This window comes from Scyliorhinus canicula, chromosome 2, assembly GCF_902713615.1.
Source record: "Scyliorhinus canicula chromosome 2, sScyCan1.1, whole genome shotgun sequence".
Classification (NCBI taxonomy): domain Eukaryota; kingdom Metazoa; phylum Chordata; class Chondrichthyes; order Carcharhiniformes; family Scyliorhinidae; genus Scyliorhinus; species Scyliorhinus canicula.
This window is the reverse complement of record NC_052147.1, coordinates 35573013-35593679: the sequence shown is the minus strand read 5'-3', so window position 1 is coordinate 35593679 and position 20667 is coordinate 35573013. Positions and strand designations below refer to the sequence as shown.

General features: G+C 51.7%; 1 protein-coding gene across 8 annotated transcripts in view; it reads right to left on the bottom strand.

Moving 5' to 3' along the window:
• The window catches only part of LOC119952316 (echinoderm microtubule-associated protein-like 5), a 298867-nt gene that overhangs the window by 101132 nt on the left and 177068 nt on the right, over window positions 1–20667 (bottom strand). For all 8 annotated transcript variants that reach the window (XM_038775979.1, XM_038775973.1, XM_038776000.1 and 5 more), the window contains 3 exons: window positions 4341–4441; window positions 3353–3555; window positions 315–426 (listed from right to left, as the gene is read on the bottom strand). In XM_038775979.1, the coding sequence (XP_038631907.1) occupies window positions 315–426; window positions 3353–3555; window positions 4341–4441 (416 nt within the window). The remainder of the gene's footprint in view (window positions 1–314; window positions 427–3352; window positions 3556–4340; window positions 4442–20667) is intronic.

The window sequence follows — 20667 nt, the reverse complement described above, 5'->3', positions numbered from 1 at the left end:
AGTGTAGATATTTTCAATGATCATCCACCAATAACATCAGCTTTTACCATTTAGCTTTTCATTTAGTATTTTCCCTGGTATCATTGCTTTATATCTATTGACCCCGAATTTTATTTTCCATTTCTCAGCCCACATTTTCTAATCTATCAATATCCCTTTGCACATGATCAACTGGTTTATTAGCAACTTGTCCCCCTACACTGCAATCATTGACAAATACGAACAAGTTACAGCTCAGGAGAAACAAATACCGATTTTGTAATTAGGCTCAAGAATAGACTAGGTTACATGGCAAGTGTTTGGTAAATTGGTACCTTTAGAGCCCGGGGCAAGTGCAGAACGTTTTATAGCATAGGTTTTCAGGCACCTCTCAAAGGTATCATCCCAGAGAACAACAACTCCATCTTTTCCACCAGTCACAAATCCCTATAGAACGAAGATCAAATTAGCATTTAAAAATGGACAATAATATATTTTTTAACAATCTGAGTGTTGATCCTAAATGACTCAAAAAGATCTCATGCCTTTGAGAACATTTTCCTGTCAGCACAGTTGGTTTCATGCATTATTGTCTAACAATAATAACAATCTAGCAGGACAGTTTAACTTAGTTTTGCAATTTGTGTGTTTCTGAACTTTGTAAAATAGACAGAAATAGGCTACCCAATATATGCATTATTCTAGTAATAGTATACACCTAGCATGTTCCACTCTTCAAAATAGCTAATGAAATATGTTGTGAAGAGCAAGGCACTGATGAAATATTCACGCATTAAAATATGTGCAAAATGTAAAAAGATATCAGGCGTGATCTACCGGCCGCGATACACTCCCATTTGGGCGAACAGGGGTGCAGCGCGGCCGGTTGATGCCAGAAGATCCTTCTTCCGGGATTTACACAGTTCGCCACGCCTCATGAGATCTAATGGGATCTTGTGAGGCATCACGATCTGAATCCTACCCATTGCAGGCGGGATCAGTATTTGGCAAATCTGCATATTAAAGTGAGGCAGCTAGTCTCATTCTAATATGCGTTTGCCTAATATCCCGAGGCCCTGGGATCTAACCCTTCACGTCGGAGACCATAGGGGAGCGTCGTTCAGTGGTGGTCCCAAATGGGGACCAGATGGAACGCACTTGGGGGTGGGGGGGTTGTCCAGGGGATTAGAGGCCCCCAGGTGGTTGCCCTTTGGGCAGGGCAACAACCTGGTACTGCTGGTGCTACCTGAGCACCTTGGCATTGCCAGCCTAGCATCCTGGCAGTGCCACTTGTGTCAGCCTGGCACTGCCCAGGTGTCACTGCCAGGCTGCTGAATCCTCCCCGAGGATCCCCTTGTAGGTGAGCTAGGGCTTTGAGGGGTCCGGTGATCACGTTGGGGGGCAGAAGATCGTAACACCATTTATGTCCTGATCTCCTCCTGCACTGACGAACAAAGTTCCTCACTGCAGGAAAGAGGACTAAGTGTGGCCTCTGCGGGTCATTTTTCACTGAGGCCCCGGAAGATAGCGTGGTCTTTATTCAACGTTGCGAGTGCCAGGAAACACCCAGCTAAATGCACTCGACACAGGACTCTGTTGCAATTCGATTAGATCGTGCCCAATATCTTACAAAGCAGAGGCAAAAGAGAAAAACTAGTTTGCATTTATACAACATCTCCACAACCGTGGGACATCCCAGACAATCTTTATTTTAATGACATTTGTTGAGGAATGAACGCTGGCCAGAGCTCGGAGAGATCATCCCTGCACTTCCTCAAAAAGTAAAATGAAATCTCTTATATCCATCAGAGAGCAGACGGGTCCTCATGATGTCTTATTAGACAGGTGAGGTTCGAACCCACAACCTTTTGACTCAATGGCAGGAGTGCTAAGACTGAGGTGCATTAACATTGAATAATGCTATGACTCTACAGTAAGTAATTATACAATACCTTGAGTGTAGAAAAATGCACGAGACACTTCACAGAAGCATTGCAAAGACAAAAATTTACTCTTAAGGAAGATGATATTAGGATACTGGGAGCCATGGTACTTCAGAGAGCCCAAAGGTGATAAGATGAATGGTATTGTTGTGGAGGGATTGTTGTGCATGAGAGTTTTGGATGAGTGGAAGTTTACTGGCGGGTGGAGGGTAGAAGGAAAAGGAAAAGACTGAGCTTTAATTTGAAAATGAAATCAGCCACTTGTCTCCCAGATGCTGTTTTTAAATTCAATTGTGATAATAAATTGAGAAAGTGATGATTGTTTATAGAATTCCAAAAGAAAGGCATTAGTTAGGTGACAAATGACTGTTGATCTTACATTACATTGCTAGCAAAACAGATGAGTACATTGGAGAATTGGCTAAAAAAAACATACAATACTTATAAAAATATTATTTAAAAACTCTGTTTCTGTCAAGTATAGTCTTGTGGAGATAGGGTGGGGACTCTGGAGCGAAGCACTGCATAGGGTCAACTCCACCTCCACGTGCGCAAGGCTCAGCCTGACGCAACTAAAAGTGGTACATAGAGCCCACTTAACGAGAAACCGTATGAGTAGGTTCTTCCCGGAGGTGGAGGACAGATGCGAGCGGTGCCAAAGAGGCCCGGCCAACCACGCCCACATGTTCTGGTCTTGCCCCAGACTTGTGGAGTACTGGACAGCCTTCTTCGAGGCTATGTCCAAAGTGGTGGGGGTGAGGGTGGAGCCATGCCCGATAGTGGCAGTCTTCGGGGTTTCAGACCAGCCAGATCTATTCCTGGGGAGGAGGGCGGACGCCCTTGCCTTTGCCTCCCTGATCGCCCGCCGTAGAATCCTGTTTGGCTGGCGGTCAGCAGCACCGCCCAGAGCTGCAGAGTGGCTGTCCGACCTCTCGGAATCTCTCCAAATGGAGAAAATCAAATTCGCCATCTGACGGTCGGAAGACGGCTTCCACAGAACGTGGGAGCCATTCATGCAACTGTTCCGGGACCTGTTTGTGGCCAACGTACAAGAGGAAGAATAGTCGGGTGGCCAAGAATCAGGGGAAAATGGACGGGAATCGGGGGGGGGGGGGGGGTTACGGGCTCGTTATGGGGGTTTGCTGGGAAGCCAAGGCCCAAAACCAAACTATAAATAAATGCCTATAAACATGTGCCTCGGCCATATTGGGGAATGTAAAATATGTATGTTGGCTAAAGGGGGCGGCCACAATTGTTGTTATGAAGATGCTTACCTGTAAATATTCATGCTAAATTTTTGTGTTTTCTTTCTTTTTTCTCTCTAATAATTTGTAATTTGTCATAAATAAAATATGAAAACTCAATAAAAAACATTTATAAAAAAAAGTATAGTCTTGTAACTGAAGGCTTATTTAAGCTTGAATTCTTACTTTCTCTAGAGCATGCATGCTGAAAATTGGACCATCATGGGCTTTGATTCTCTTAATAATGAACATATCTTTCCATATATAGACATCGCCAGTTGATGTGCCCGAGAAAACCACCTCATCCGTCCAACCATATACTACACACATTATGGTTTCTGTCTTCCTCAGGGTTCCAAAACAGCCTTTTCTTCCAGTCAATCCTCCACCTTGTAGAGTAAATTTATAAATATGATGAGACAATTTAAGAACTTGCATTACCTAATGGACAATCAGAAAGCTGTTTTAAGACCATGTGAAAAGTACATATTTGAAAACTGCTCATGCTCAGCATCTTGCAATTTATGTAGAAAGGAGATTGATCCTACTAGTCCAGGGCTACAACACCCTGAAGGAGTACCTTTGCCTCGAGAAGTTGAAATTAGGAAAAAGCTAGGAGTGCATGGTGGCACAGTGGTTAGCATTGCTGCCTCACAACGCCAGGGACCCGGGTTCAATTCCAGTCCTTGGGTGACACCTGTATGGTGTTTGCACTTTCTCCCCGTGTCTGAGTGCGTTTCCCTGGGTGCTCTAGTTCCCTCCCACAGTCTGAAGATGTGCAAGGTAGGTGGATTGACCACGCTAAATTTCCCCTTAGTGTCCAAAGATCTGTAGGTTAAGTGGGGTTACGGGGATAGGGTGGGGGAGTGGGCCGAGGGAGGGTGCTCTTTCAGAGTGTCAGTGCAGACCCAGTGGGCCAAATGGCCTCCTTCTGCATTGTAGAAATTCTATTCGAACATTAATAAAAAGTTTTTACATTAATATAAAAATTGTGGTTACTGAGAGCAGAGATTCTGCTTGAACTTGTAAATTTACATGTCACTGCACACAGTATACTGTGTGCACAAATATTCCCAAAACTCTTAGAAAACCTACAGCAAAGTGGAAAACTATTAAAACACAAGCCATCAATTGAAAAATACAGGTGTAAAAATAACAGAATTTACTGTCCTACCTGCTCGCTGCCAGAACTTGATGTGTTTTATCCCAGCTGTCACTAACTTGTCTGGTATATAGGGATTCAATTTGACAACAAAAATCTTCTCTGCACTTCCTCTAAAGAAACAGTTTGATATTTACTTCATTGTTTCTTTTCACAAACAAATCACTTAGAAAATAATCAATATTAGCAAATGAAAATACTTGGTATAAAATGAATTTGCCATAACAGAAAGGCAATTTAAGTATTTGGCCGTATTGGTGTGTGGAAATGTGTCAATGGTGAACTTCAGTGCCACCCTAAAACTGAACAAGATACCCAAGTAAATACTTTCATTTGCCTAATTATAGATTTACTGCAGTAATTTGCAACAAAAAAACTCACAATGGACAGATTTCAAGAGGGATATCATTAGAAAATGCTGCAGTTTCTTAGCAAATCAGGCTGCATTACTTTAGAATGCAACAGAGGGCGCAATTCTCCCAAAACGTTTCAAGAGTGGTCTCCAGGAGGAAATTAGGTGAGATTCCCTCCGGGTGGATCTGCACAATCCAGATTGCAATCCACCTACATTTGGAAATCTTTTTGCAGATTGGGGTGAATTGGGACTCACACTAACTTTTATTGTTGGGAGGAAGTTGCCCTCTCTGTATGGGATCACATTGTCTCTGAGTGGGGGGTGTGGGGGACCCTCAAGCTCATGGGATAAAATAGATTTAAAAAAAATAATGGGCGAGATTCTCCCATATGGGGAGAAATTGTAAGGCTGGCGTCAAATCCGGGCGGGTTTGACGCCAGCCCCCCCCCCCTTCCCGACCGGGAACCGATTCTGGTCCCTGGTCGGGGCTAGCAGCCCAACGCCGTAAACTCCGGCATCACGGGCTTAACGAATTTCGTTAAGCCCGCTTGCCAGAGTTAGCGCCGGCTGACGCGTCATATGACGTCAGCCGCGCATGTGCGGATTGGAAGACTCCAACCCGCGCATACGCGGATGACGTCATCGCGTATTTGCGCGAAACCCGCGCATGCGCGGGCCGGGATGCCCCTCAGCCGCCCCGCGAATGGATACTGCGGGGCGGCGGAAGGACAAATAGTGCGTGGGCAGCGGGCCCACCGATCGCGGGCCCATGGCACCCTTGGCACGGCCGTGGTACTGCCGTGCCAATCGGTGCCATGGTTATAAAAAGCGAGAGTTTACGGCCGTTTTTACGAACGGCCAGACCAGGTGTGTTTGCCGTTCGTAAAAACAGCCGTAAAGGGCTGGGAACTCGGCCCATCCATCAGCTGTGAATCGCTGCCGGCCGTAAAAAAACGGCGGCAGCGATTCGTGTCGGGAGTTGGGCGTGGGGGGGGGGGGGGGAGAGAATAGCGGGAGGGCGTCGGAACAGCATGGCCGTAAAATTTTACGAGCCACGCTATTCTCCGCACCGTCGGGAGTGCGGAGAATCTCGCCCAATGTGTACCTCTGTATTTTGGGAAAGGAAACAAGTGGAATCTAGGGACGAGGGCGAAACTACACAATCACTAGGAAGTTATGGGCAGCACGGTAGCACAGTGGTTAGCATTGTTGCTTCACCGCGTCAGGGACCCAGGTTCGATTCCCGGCTTGATTCACTATCTGTGCGGGTTCTCCCCATGTCTGTGTGGGTTTCCTCCGGGTGCTCCGGTTTCCGCCCACAAGTCTCAAAATATGTGCTTGTTAGGTGAATGGGACATTCCGAATTCTCCCTCAGTGTACCCGAACAGGCGCCGTAGTGTGGCGACTAGGGGGTTTTCACAGTGACTTCATTGCAGTGTTAATCTAAACCTACTTATGACACTAATAAAGATTATTATTATGCCTCCCCGAGATTCCCAACGGCTGTTACACTTCGCGAGAGCTAACCAGATCTCGCGAGATGTCGCAATCTGGGTTCTGCTCACAATGAATTTAAAAGCCCACTAAGCCGTGCTTGCGCTGCACCTAATGGCCACTCGGGCACCTTGGTACTAACGGCCTTGAATGGGGACCTGGCGGAATGGTACGGGGGGGGTCTCCCGGGTGATCGGAGGCCCTGGTTTGCCTCTGGGCAGGGCAACACCCTGGTACTGCTGATCCCACCCGGGCACCTTGGTACTATCAGCCTGGCACCTTGGTACTGGTAGCCTGGTACCCTGGGCAATGCCACCTTAGCACTACCACCCGGGGGCCAGCTTGGCCACTGCCATGGTCCCAAGGTGGCACTGCCAGGCTGGAAGGGGAACTGCCACGGTGCCAGGATCAAGCCTTTGGATGCCCTGTCCATGTGAGGTGAGGTGCTGGGTGGGGGGGTTTAGGGGAAGCCCAGCAGGTGACTTAGGGTGTTGGAATGGTCCTAGGGTTGCATCAGGGAGTCGACTGATTTAAAAATGGCGTCCTGATATCTTCCTGCACGGAGGATCTCTGCTTGCTTGCAGGAAATGGCATTCAGTGAGGCATTGAGGGCGTTCTCCACCGGTTCACGAAAAACAACAGAGTGCTTTTAAATAGCGGGGCCGTCCCCGGCGCTTGAACTATCTTTTTTTTAAAAATAATTTTTCTTGAAAAATTTTGAATTTATACAACAACATCAAACCATACTAAAATACCAACGATAACAGTAATAACAACAATCATTAGGGGGCAGCACGGTAGCATGGTGGTTAGCATAAATGATTCACAGCTCCAGGGTCCCAGGTTCGATTCCCGGCTGGGTCACTGTCTGTGCGGAGTCTGCACGTCCTCCCCGTGTGTGCGTGGGTTTCCTCCGGGTGCTCCAGTTTCCTCCCACAGTCCAAAGATGTGCGGGTTAGGTGGATTGGCCATGATAAATTGCCCTAGTGTCCTAAAAAGTAAGATTAAGGGGGGGGTTGTTGGGTTACGGGTATAGGATGGATACGTGGATTTGAGTAGGGTGATCATGGCTCGGCACATCATCGAGGGCCGAAGGGCCTGTTCTGTGCTGTAATGTTCTATGTTCTATGAACCTTCGCTCCTCCTCAATGAACAACCCAACATATTAACAACAACTTAAGTTAACCCAGTGTTAAGTTACATAACCATAGCGAAAAAAATATATAGAAACTATAGTTAGGAACACCCCCCCTTGCCCGCCCCCCCCCCCCCCCCCCCCCCCCCCCCCCCCTCGGGTTGCTGCTGCTATTGACCAAGATACCTATCTTTGAGCCAGGAAGTCCAGAAAAGGCTGCCACAGTTTATAGAACCCTTGTATTGATCCTCTCAGGGCAAATTTAACCCTTTCCAACTTTATAAATCCCGCCATGTCATTGACCCAGGTCTCCACACTTGGGGGCCTCGCATCCTTCCACTGTAGCAACATCCTCCGCCGGGCTACTAGGGACGCAAAGGCCAGAACACCGGCCTCTTTCGCCTCCTGCACTCCCGGCTCCACCGCAACTCCGAAAATCGCGAGTCCCCACCCTGGTTTGACCCTGGATCCAACCACTCTCGACACCGTCCCCGCCACCCCCTTCCAGAATTCTTCCAGTGCCGGGCATGCCCAGAACATATGGGCATGATTCGCTGGACCCCCCGAACATCTGGTGCACCTGTCCTCACCCCCAAAGAACCTACTCATCCTAGTCCCGGACATGTGGGCCCGGTACAGCACCTTAAATTGGATGAGGCTAAGCCTCGCACATGAAGAGGAAGAGTTGACTCTCTCCAAGGCATCCGCCCAAGTCCCGTCCTCTATCTGCTCCCCGAGTTCCCCCTCCCATTTAGCCTTCAGCTCCTCCGCTGACGACTCCTCTACCTCCTGCATTACCTTATAGATGTCAGACACCTTCCCCTCTCCGACCCACCCCCCCGAAAGCATTCTGTCCATCGTCCCCCGCGAGGGCAGCAAAGGGAATCCCTCTACCTGTCGCCTAGCAAACGTCTTTACCTGCAAGTATCTGAACATGTTGCCTTGGGAAAGCCCACATTTATCTTCCAGTTCCCCCAGGCCCGCAAACCTCCCGCCAAAAAACAGGTCCCTCAATTTACTGATGCCCACCCTTTGCCATCCCCTAAATCCCCCATCCTTGTTCCCCGGGATGAACCGATGATTGCCACCCAGTGGAGCCTCCATCGAGCCCCCTGTTTCCCCCCTATGCCGTCTCCACTGTCCCCAGATTCTTAGGGTCGCCGCCACCACCGGGCTCGTGGTAAACCTCTTAGGGGAGAGCGGCAACGGCGCCGTTACCATGGCACCCAGGCTCGTACCTCTACATGACGCCATCTCCATTCTTTTCCACGCCGCCCCTCCCCCCTCCATCACCCATTTACGCACCATTGACACATTGGCCGCCCAATAGTACCCCAAAAGGTTGGGCAGCGCCAGCCCGCCTCCATCCCTCCCTCGCTCCAGGAAAACCCTCTTCACTCTCGGAGTCCCATGTGCCCACACAAAGCTCAAGATACTGCTAGTCACTCTCCTAAAGAAGGCCCTGGGGATAAAGATGGGCAGGCACTAAAAGAGGAACAAGAACCTCGGAAGCACCGTCATTTTGACGGACTGCACCCTCCCCGCCAACGACAATGGCAGCATGTCCCACCTCTTGAACTCCTCCTCCATTTGATCTACAAGTCTGGTGAAATTATGTTTGTGAAGAGTCCCCCAGTCCCTGGCCACCTGCACCCCCAGGTACCTAAAACTCTCCCCTGCCCGCCTAAGCGGGAGCCTACCAATTCCTTCCTCCTGGTCTCCAGGGTGCACCACAAACACCTCACTCATGCCTAAATTTAGTTTATAACCTGAAAAGGTCCCAAACTCAGCTAGCAGCTCCATCACCCCCGGCATCCCTCCCACCCGGTCCGCCACATACAGTAACAGGTCATCAGCATACAACGACACCCTATGTTCCTCCCCACCTCGCACCAAACCTCTCCACCTCTCTGAATCCCTCAACTCCATCGCCAGCGGCTCGATTGCCAATGCAAACAACAAGGGGGACAGGGGGCAACCCTGCCTGGTCCCTCGGTAAAGCCGGAAGTACTCCGACCTCCTCCCATTCGTGGCCACGCACTCCATCGGGGCCTCATATAGCAGCCTCACCCATCTAATAAACCCTTCACCAAATCCAAACCTCCCCAACATCTCCCATAAGTACCCCCACTCCACTCTATCGAAGGCCTTCTCCGCATCCAGCGCCACCACTATCTCTGCCTCCCCCTCAATCGCCGGCATCATGATGACATTCAACAATGTCCGCATATTCGTGTTCAGCTGCCTTCCCTTCACAAACCCTGTCTGGTCCTCGTGTACAACCCCTGGCACACAGTCCTCTATCCTGGTGGCCAGGATTTTTGCCAGCACCTTGGCATCTACGTTGAGGAGAGATATGGGCCTGTATGAAACACACTGCTGGGGGTCCTTGTCCCTCTTTAAGATTAACGAGATCAGCGCCCGCGACATCGTCGGGGTCAAAGTCCTTCCTTCCCACGCTTCATTAAGTGTCCGCACCAGCAAGGGGCCCACTAGGTCCACAAACTTTTTATAGAATTCCACGGGGAACCCATCCAGCCCCGGTGCCTTCCCTGACTGCATCTGCCCGATCCCCTTAACTAGCTCCTCCAGCTCAATCGGCGCACCCAACCCCTCCACCTGCTCCTCCTGCACCTTCGGGAAAGAAAGCCCATCGAGGAACCTCTTCATTCCCCTCCTCTCCCCCGTTGGCTCCGACCGGTACAGTTCCCCGTAAAAGTCCTTGAAGACCTCATTCACCTCTACCGCCTTCCGCACCACATTCCCACTCTTGTCTCTCACTCCAGCAATTTCCTTTGCCGCATCCCGCTTGCGGAGCTGATGAGCCAGCATCCTACTCGCCTTTTCACCATGTTCGTACACTGCCCCTTGTGCCTTCCTCCACTGTGCCTCCGCCTTTCTAGTGGTCAGCAAATCAAATTTAGCCTGCAGGCTGCGCCTCTCCCCCAACAGTCCCTCCTCTGGTGCCTCTGCGTACCTCCTGTCTACCTCCAGCATCCTTCCCACCAGTCTATCCCTCTCACTCCTCTCGCTCCTCTCCCTGTGTGCCCGGATGGATATCAGCTCCCCACGAATCACTGCCTTCAGGGCTTCCCAGACCACCCCCACCTGAACCTCCCCCATATCATTCACCTCGAGGTACCCCTCAATACTTGCCCGGACCCTCCTACACACCTCCTCCTCCGCCAACAACCCCACATCCAACTGCCACAACGGGCGCTGGTCCTGCACCTCCCCCACCTCCAACTCCATCCAATGCGGAGCGTGGTCGGAGATTGCAATGGCTGAATACTCGGCCACCTCCACTCTCGGAATCAGTCCCCTACTCACCACGAAGAAGTCTATCCGAGAGTAGACCCTATGTACGTAGGAGAAGAAAGAGTACTCCCGTGCCCTCGGCCTCACAAACCTCCATGGATCCACCCCACCCATCTGGTCCATAAAGCCTCCTACCCGTCCTAAAGTTGGACCGATCCAGTGAAGGATCCAACACCGTATTGAAGTTCCCCCCCCCCCCCCATGATCAGACCTCCCGCCTCTAGATCCGGGACCCGTCCCAACAAACGCCTCATAAAGCCCGCACCGTCCCAATTTGGGGCATACACACTAGCAAGTACCACCTTCTCTCCTTGTAGCCTGCCCCTAACCATAACATACCTACCCCCCTTATCCGCCACCACCTCCGATGCCTCAAACGACACATTTTTCCCCACCAGAATCGCCACTCCCCAGTTCTTCACATCCAACCCAGAGTGGAAAACCTGCCCCACCCATCCTTTCCTCAGACGGACCTGGTCCGCCACCTTCAGGTGGGTCTCCTGAAGCATTGCTACATCTACCTTTAGCCCCCTCAGATGAGCAAGTACCCTCGACCGCTTCACCGGCCCATTCAATCCTCTCACATTCCAGGTGACCAACCGGATCAGAGGGCGTCCCGCCCCCCTCCCCCGTCGACTAGCCATAGCCCGTCGACTGCCCGCCCCAGGCCAGCACCCCCTGCCCGACCCAGTCCCCACAGCGACAACACCTCACCTCTGTCCCCCCGGCCCCCACAAGCTCCTTCCTGACCCTGCCAGCAGCAACCCGGTATTCTCCTTTCCCCCCCTCCCTCCCCCCCCAGGCTAGGAACCCTCCTAGCCGCGAACCGTCCTCCATTGTACTTCCGTGGGTCAGCTAACTTCTGCTGACCCCGGAAACTCCCGCCAATAACCCGACCCCTCCCAAAGTGGGATCATCCCCCATCCTATCCCCCCTCCAGGCACCACTCCAGCGCGGGGAAGAACCAGTTAAGGCCCCGCCTCCCCCGTCATCGTCTCCACCCCCCAGCCCCGCAGCGCGGGAAACCAGAGCGCTTTCGCACTGCCCCACCACACCCTTCTGACGCAGCTCCCAAATACCAGCCCCACTCCATACCCCCAACCCGACATAGAATACAACAAACCCCCCCAACCCTCCCTGCAAGATACAAAACTCAAACAATGCCCCACAGCAAAAAAACATAACAGAACAACACCCCCATAAATAACCATATCAAAATTGTAAAAGTACAGAAAAAGAGAACACAGCAACAGCAGAATCCAGCAATAAAGTATTACAACCGACCCCACAACCCCCAACCCCTAGTTCAAGTCCAGTTTCTCCATCCGCACGAAGGCCCACGCCTCCTCCGGGGAATCGAAATAATAATGCCGGTCCAAATAAGTTACCCACAGGCGCGCAGGCTGCAACATTCCGAACTTAATCTCCTTCTTGTAAAGCACCTCTTTCGTCCGATTAAACCCGGACGGCCGCTTAACCACCTCCGCACTCCAATTCTGGTAGATCCGTACTACCCCATTCTCCCAGTTGCTGCTCTTCACCCTCTCGGCCCAGCGCAGCACACACTCCCGATCACTGAACCGGTGGAACCTCACCAGCACCGCACGCGGGGGTTCATTCTCCTTAGGCCTCCTGGCCAGTACTCTGTGTGCTCCCTCCAGCTCCAAAGGCAGATGGAAAGACCTGGCCCCCACTAGCGAGTTCAGCATCGCAGCCACGTAGGTTGTCAGGTCCGACCCCTCCAGCCCCTCCGCAAGGCCCAAGATCCGCAGATTTTTCCGCCTCATGCAGTGATCAAGCTCCTCGAAGCGGTCCTGCCACTTCTTGTGGAGCGCCTCGTGTCCCTCCACCTTACTCACGAGGATCCCGGCCTCCTCCTCTCGTTCAGTGGCCTGCGTCTGCAACTCCTTGATGGCAGCACCCTGGGTCGTCTGAATCTCCGAGAGCCTTTTGTTCGTTTCCTGCAGAGAGCTCAGTACCTCAGCCTTGAAATCTGCAAAACAGCGCAGGAAAGCAGCTTGTTGCTCCAGGGCCCACTACTTCCACTCCTCTGGAGCTCCGCCAGCCGCCATCTTGGATTCCTTCCCCCGTTTTTTCTGGGGAGCTGCTGCCGTCTTTTCCCCCTTTCCACTCTGAGTTCGAGTCATGAACTGCGGGGAAAGTCGATCAGCACACCTTTTCCCACCGGGAGACGTTGAAAAATTTCCGTTTTGGGCTCTAAAAAGAGCCGAAAAGCCCGTTTGAAATGGGAGCTCCCAAATGTGCGGCTTCCTAGGTCATCGCCGCCACCGGAAGTGATCCTTGAACTGACTATCTTAATTGATTAGATCGCGTCCCAAGTGTGGGATTGACTGGTGAGAAACTCCCCTAGCCCCCAAGAAATTACTTGAGTGTGACTGAATACAGGTCCAGATCTCAACCAAAAAGCCGGCGGGAAACACCCCACCCAAAATGACTTAGAGCGTAAATCTCCCAAAAAATTTCTAAGTTAATTTGTGCAGGTTTTTCAGGGAGTTTCCCACTGGCTCTCCCGGTGAGTTTCCTGTCGCTATTCAATGACACTTCGTCACTTTTTGGGCCCTGGGGACTTTCTCACCGGTTCAGCTCACACTCTTAGGGGCTGGTTTAGTACACAGGGCTAAATCGCTGGCTTTTAAAGCTGACCAAGGCAGGCCAGCAGCACGGTTCAATTCCCGTGCCAGCCTCCCCGAACAGGTGCCAGAATGTGGCGACTAGGAGCTTTTCACAGTAACTTAATTTGAAGCCTACTTGTGACAATAAGCGATTTTCATTTATCACTTAGAATTTTGCTAGGACTCGGGAGCTGAACGCAGAGATCGGGCCGCCATTTTGAAAGGGTGCCCTGATCTCTAAGTGAGTTTGTGGGTCCCCCACACACATGGGCTCTAAACCACACCCCCCAAGTGAGGACACCCCGTTGTGGGGTCCCTGGGGGCATCCCCTCTTCAGGACCCCCTGTGGTAGTCTGTGTAGAGGTATTACGGTACCTAGTAATGCTGGAACACCATTGGTAGATAACGTATGTTTTCTATTGGTCGGGCCTGTATGGTAGCTCCGCCCTGCAAGGCAGGGTATAAGAGCCCGTGCCGCTCCAGCAGCTTCCTTTCTGTACCTGAGCTGCTGGGGGAAACATCGAGCTTATTAAAGCCTTCAGTTGTACTACAATCTCGCTTTAGTAGTCATTGATTGTGCATCACCCCCCAAGCACTCTTCCAGCAATTCCTCCCTTCCAGGATCCTCACCCGCCCACAAACCCCCGGAGGCCCCGACTTACCTGCCGTGCACACCCCCATCGTTCAAACCCTACCTCCACCCTCCTTTAATGGGCATGGCCCCCCGGGGTCCTGACCCTTGACAGTGCCACTCTGACCTGCTCCAGCCAGCTTGGCAGTGCCAGGGTGGCAATGCCAAGGTGTCAGCTGGGCAGTACCACAGTGCCCATGTTCCGGGGAGGGCCAGGGAGCCACCCTGCACTGATACTGACCAACCAGGGGTCTCTGATGGCCCGGGAGGCCTCCCCTGGTGCTGTTCCACCTGGTCCACGTTCTTGTGGACCAGCACTGATCGGCGCCCGGCTGCAGCCTCCCGGGAGAGGTCAGAAAATCAAGGGAGGCCAGTGTACCCTGGGTGAGTAGGGCTTAAGTAGTTTTTAGATCTACTTTCGGGAGCGATGTTTTGTCCCGCCCCTTTTGGGTGGAATTCTGACGCCTCGCGGGACTTGGTTGATTCCTGCAAGGCTTGGAGGCTGCCAAGAGTTCTCAAGAGGGTTCTCATGCGATTCTCCGACTGCGCTGTGCTCTTGTCAGAGAATTGCGCCGCTCGTTTCAATTCCGCTAAATCGCGCCCCAAGTCTGGGTTCGGGTGCGTTTGGCGGGTTGTGGGCTGGATTCTCCAAAAATGGGGCTATGTCCCCACGCCTGCGTAAAAACGCTGGTGTTTCACTCTCCAGTTTCCTGCAAAAAATAAAGAGCTATTCACTTACCTTGAAGGGGCTGGCAAGGACCCGGAATGCTTCACGCAGCTTTGGCTGCGGATACGGGCCCCATACTCCCCGTTCCAAGTATGTGCATGCGTCATGGTGGACTCGGACCACGGACCGTCACCAAGAAACAAGGTCACCCCAATCGGCCCCGCGCTCCTAATTCGGACAGGCCCGATCGATGCCCCGGCTGCGCATAAGGCCCCTCCCGGTGCTGGATCCCCCGCCCCCCACCAGGGCAGCCGCGGACTGAGTTCCCACCAGCCATACATGGTTAGAACCATGCCGTAGGGAAATCGGCCAGTCGGGATCGGAGTATCGCTGGGAAGGCCTCTGGCAATGGCCACCCAGCCGCGTGACGTGATTGACAGACGGGCGATTCTTCGGAGCCCGAAGAACCGCCGGAGCGGCGCCGGTTGCGATCCGATCGGGAATATCGATTCTCCACCCCCGCCAAACGCGATTTTGGCGCGGGGTTGCGGATAATCCAGCCCTGTTTCTCAGCATCTGCAGTGCTGAGATTCACCCTGCTATTCATCGGCACTTACTGTTTTTTTGGGCCTTGGAGAGTTTCTTCCTGCTGAAGCCACACTTTAGTTGATTTCCTGCTGGTGAGCTGAACACACCAGGAGGAACGACTCCTCTCAGATCGGGGCAGCCCCAATTTCTGTACCCCACCGCTTTCTGAACGCCCCTTTCACTCTCCAACCTTCTCAAGTCCATCAGAACCCCTCCATACCCCTTTAATGTGCAAGACCCCACCAGTGCCAAGTTGACAGTACCAGGGTGGCAGGTATCACTGCTGGGGGTGTTCCTTTTTACTACCGTGTCCGTCTCCGACCACCCAGGGGTCTCTAATGGCCTGCGCAGCCCCAGAGGTGCCTAATGGCTCATTTAAATATGCTGATCTGGGTCATGCCCAACGAGGACAAGACCCAGATCGCGCTTTAGGGCTCTCACGGGATTCACCCGTTGCGAACGGCGAGGTGGCTGAATTGCGCTCTTTGTCATTCTTTGGGTGAATTGCGCTCAACAGTTCAGGTTCATAACCTTTTGTCAGAACTGGAAAACATTTGTAACTTAAGGGTGTTAAACAAGTACAAAGACAAGGTAGTGGGGGTGGGTGGTGATTAAAGAGCAAAAGGAAATATCTATGATAGATTGGAATACATCTAAAATTAAATGCCAAAAGAGATGATGGCAACGGGATAAGTAATGTAACAACAATACAAGCCTGAATTATCCAGTCGTTCGCGGGCAGTGGGATTCCCTGGTCCCGCAGGCACCTCATCCCACCTGCCTGTTTTCTGGTGGCGTGGGATGGCTTCCATGGGAATTCTCATTGACAGCTGAGAGTCCCGCTGCCAGTGAACAGTATGCCGCGTCAAAACATGCGGCTGGGAGGCCGGAAAAAAATCACACCAACAGTCTAAAGGAGGTGTGTAGATTAAACCATCGGCAACAGCTGCTGTGTGAAAAAATGGGGTAAAAGTTATGATCTGAATAGTTGAATTCAATATTGAGTTCTGCAAGCTGTAAAAATGCCTAATTGAACGATGAAGGGCTTGATTCTCTGTCCCGGGACGCGTTCCCTGATGTTACTGATAATCGGGCATCGGGGCAAAATCGGGACTGACACCAGGCACTAACCCAAACGCGATGCTCCGACCCACGGAATCATGGCCCACACCATGTGCCAATGGGAGCATGTAAATGAATGCAAACGGTTCTTAATAACCTATTTGCATCCATATAACGGCCACGGCCAGGACTCACGTGGGAGCAGATCACTTGTGGTTTCTACCAGTGTGACCCTGGTGTGGTGGACCAAGGGGGTAATCTCCCCCCAAAGAGTTACCCCCCTTGGTCCACTGCGAGGTCCAAGCCCAAACTAAGGCCACGCCCACCCCATAATGCACTGCCTGCCCACGCCCCCTCTACCAGATCCCCAGGGGCCTCTGTAACAGGAGACATCCCCCCAAGAACCCTCTAACCAAAAGGACCCTCTACAGAGTCCCCTGCCTAAAGGAAGGTGCCCCCTCCCAAGAAAAGAGAGCCCTGTCTGGAAGCTTAAGAGCAGTCCAGACAGGGGCAGTGAGAAGAATTAAATTAGGGTTTCACCACTTAGACCACTGAACCATGAAGGGAGATGAATGAATCAAAGCTACTGATATTTGTAAAAGCTGTCAATCACAGACTGCTACTAGAAAGCTGTGAATGGCTTGCAGCTAATGGATCTGTGGGATCCAGACGCAGACCTCCTTTGTTCTCCTTTGAAGAATGGACACGTGGATCTTCAAGGTAAGTGTAACAGCTGTAATTATTCTCACTGCCGCCTGGACTGCTCTTAAGCTTCCATACAGTGGTATATTTTCTTGAGGGAGCTTGGGTCTGTGTGTGGGGGGCATTCCATTTAGGCAGGGGTCCCTATGAAGGGGGGGGGGGTTCCCCTATTACAGCCTACTACAGGGGTCCCTGGGGGTGGGGTCTCACTATTACAGAGGACCCAGGGTGGTAGGGGTGGGGTGTTTGGGTCAGGTCACTCCTGTACTTGGTGGCAGGGGAGGTAATCCGGGAGTGGGGGGCAGCTGTGCGGTTCGAGGCGGCCGGCCGCCAGACCTCGCTATCAGGCTGCCTGCTCAAAATGGATACATTTTCATGGCATGGCGTACTGAATTGTTTGCCGGTTTGCGCAGCCAGGGGGATGGCACACCAGTTATAATTCATCTCCGGTGGGAGATTGTATTCTCCCAAACGGAGAATCCAACCCGAGGTCAATTGGACAGGTCAGGGTCACAAGAAACTCAGGAACATGCTTGTGGACTGAACTGAGGTGTTCCACAAAGCATGCTACAGCTCTGCTTTACTCTTAGTCTGACCAAAGCCTCCTACACTATTCCGAAGAAGACCAAAGTAAGCTCGAGGAACAGTGGCTCATCTTTCAGTGTCAATGTTGAGTTCACCAATTTCAGATCATAATCTCTGCCCTCATTTCTTTCATACAAAAGCTGTTGATGATGATTCAGCAATTCCCATTTTCTCCTTAGTAAGACCCATCTTTCGTTTCTTTCTCTGTTCCACTGTGATGCACTATCAATTACTCAAAGACGAGAGTAGGATGTAATCGAGGCTTTATTACACTGAGATGTGTGACCTCCTACAGCAGCTGATGAAATGGCTGCTGTATGGGGAGCGCACATATTTATACTCCGCCCGCAGGGAGGGATCTACCCCCGTACCTGTAGTACAGGGGCCTTACCATAAAACACATATATACATCAGGGATGACTACCACATTCACCCCCTGTTAAAATGAGTCCAGCGGGGGTGGTGGAGAACAATGTACAGAAAGTTGTGTTTAAAATTACAGTAATATTACAAATTCAGGTGGTCCGGTGCCTTAATCTGCCGTCGAGAGCGCCGCAGTGCTGGTGGCGACTCAGGCGGCGGCTTGGTCTTCAGTGACACCGGGAGCGTGTCAAAATCCTCTTCATCCCCTGGTGAGAGCAAGGGGAGGACGGATTGTCCCGGAGCGGGGGCTGCGGTGGGGTGCGCCGGGGGGAGGGAGGCGCCGGGGTAGAGGGGGGTGTGGTGTGTGTGGAACCAGCTGGTGCCAGGTCCCTGAGGGAGACTGTGCCTTGGCGGCCGTCGGGGTACGCTAAATAAGCATACTGCGGGTTGGCGTGGAGTAGCTGTAGCCTTTCAACCAACGGGTCCGCCTTGTGGAGTCGAACATCTCTACGGAGGAGAACGGGTCTAGGAGCTGCCAGCCACGATGGTAGCGAAACCCTGGAGGTGGACTTCCGAGGGAAGGCAAAGAGACGTTCATGGGGGGTTTCATTAGTCGCGGTGCACAGGGGCGACCGAATGGAGTGAAGTGCGTCGGGGAGGACCTCCTGCCAGCGGGAGGCCGGGAGATTTCTGGACCGTAGGGCCAGCTGGACGGTCCTCCAGACCGTCCCATTCTCCCGCTCCACCTGCCCGTTTCCCCTGGGATTGTAGCTGGTCGTCCTGCTCGAGGCAATGCCCCTGTTGAGCAGGTACCGGCGCAGCTCATCGCTCATGAATGAGGATCCCCGGTCGCTGTGGACATAGGCGGGGAAGCCGAACAGGGCGAAGATGGTGTTGAAGGCTTTGATGACGGTGGCAGACGTCATGTCGGGGCATGGGACGGCAAAGGGGAATCGGGAATATTCATCGACCACACTGAGGAAGTACGTGTTTTGGTCGGTGGAGGGGAGGGGCCCTTTGAAGTCCTTTTTGGCGTTGTCTGCTTGAGGATGCAGCTGTAGGCAATCCGGCTTGAGGCGGAGGTCCATCTCTGAAAATCTCAGTGTAATAAATTGATGCACTATCAATCACGCGAAGACGAGAGTAGGATCTAATCGAGGCTTTATTACATTGAGATGTGTGTCCTCCTACAGCAGCTGAAGAAATGGCTGCTGTATGGGGAGCACACATAGTTATACTCCGCCTACTGGGCGGAACCAGCAGGCAGGCATCTAACCCCGTACCTGTAGTACAGGGGCCTTACTGTAAAACACATATATACACAGCACTATAGCACAGTGGTTAGCACAATTGCTTCACAGATCAAGGGTTCCTGGTTCCATTCCCAGCTGGGGTCACCGTCTGTGCGGAGTCTGCACATTCTCCCCGTGTCTGCGTAGGTTTCCTCCGGGTGCTCCGGTTTCCTCCCACAGTCCAAAGATGTGCAGGTTAGGTGGATTGGCCATGCTAAATTGCCCTTAGTGTCCAAAATTGCCCTTAGCGTTGGGTGGGGTTAATGGGTTATGGGGATAGGGTTGAGGTGAGGGCTTAGGTAGGGTGCTCTTTCCAAGAGCCAGTGCAGACTCAATGGGCCAAATGGCCTCCTTCTGCACTGTAAATTCTATGGTATTTCTATGGTCTATGACACAGTATACACATCAGTGGTGACTGCCACACACTGCCATCTCCTCTTTGCCTTGCACTAGCATCCCCTCATTTAACACCTGCTTGCCACGTATCACAGGCCTTCCTGTTTGTTCTTCTATCACCACCACCTCAACCATTTCTTTGTCTCTCTATCTCCAGCCGCATCAATTCTCACAAAAGGTCATCAATCCAAAATATTTTTTTAAAAAATATTTTTACTCTCCACATTTTCTTCAGAATTTACACCCCATCAACAAACAGTAAACGGTAACAAATATAATGACAATCCCCTTATCAAAAACAACGATCCCATCCTCCCACCACCCGCCAAACAACAGCCCATCTGACAATATAAACATCAAATAAAACAAACTCTCCCAAGGTGGGAAAAGAAAGGAAAAAGGAATCGGAAATCGCCTATGGTCACCATTGATAAATATAGTCCACCCCCCCAACCCCTCCCTAATATTCAACGCCATCCAATCCCCGAAAGAGTACCGTGAATGACACCCATGAATTGTAGACACCACCCCCCCTCCCAGACTCCTCCCCTCCACTTCCTCTTCTAAACCCTTCCCCCCAACCTCGGTTCCTTCCCCAAACTTTTCACCCCGGCTAGACTCACCAAAACCTGTTCTACCTGGCTCCGATGGCCGCAGCCCCTCCCCCACCTCACTCCCCTTCACTGGCCGGCTTAAACCGGCCAACATGGAGGACCCCATCCGGATCTCCTTCCCCCTTGCCCGGTCCCAGGAAAACCAAGAAATCCCCTTGAGTACACACCCCCGTATGCACACCCAGGCCCCAAAGAACCATAATTGCAAATAAAAGTCCCGTCTCTTCCCTTGTCCAAATGTATACAGTGTTGACTCATTTAGTACATACATCAACACGCAGTGAAAAAAATAAAGTTACATGAGGCTACATCGGTACACGACCATTTCTCAATTCTGCCACAGTCCTTCTGCCTTCACAAACTCCTCCGCTGCTTCCGCCGTCCCAAAATAAAAGTCCTTGGATTTATAGGTCACCCTCAACTTAGCTGGATTAACTATGCCACACTGCACCTTGCTAATGTACAGTTCCTTCTTCACCCGGCTGAAGGCAGCCTGCCTCCTCG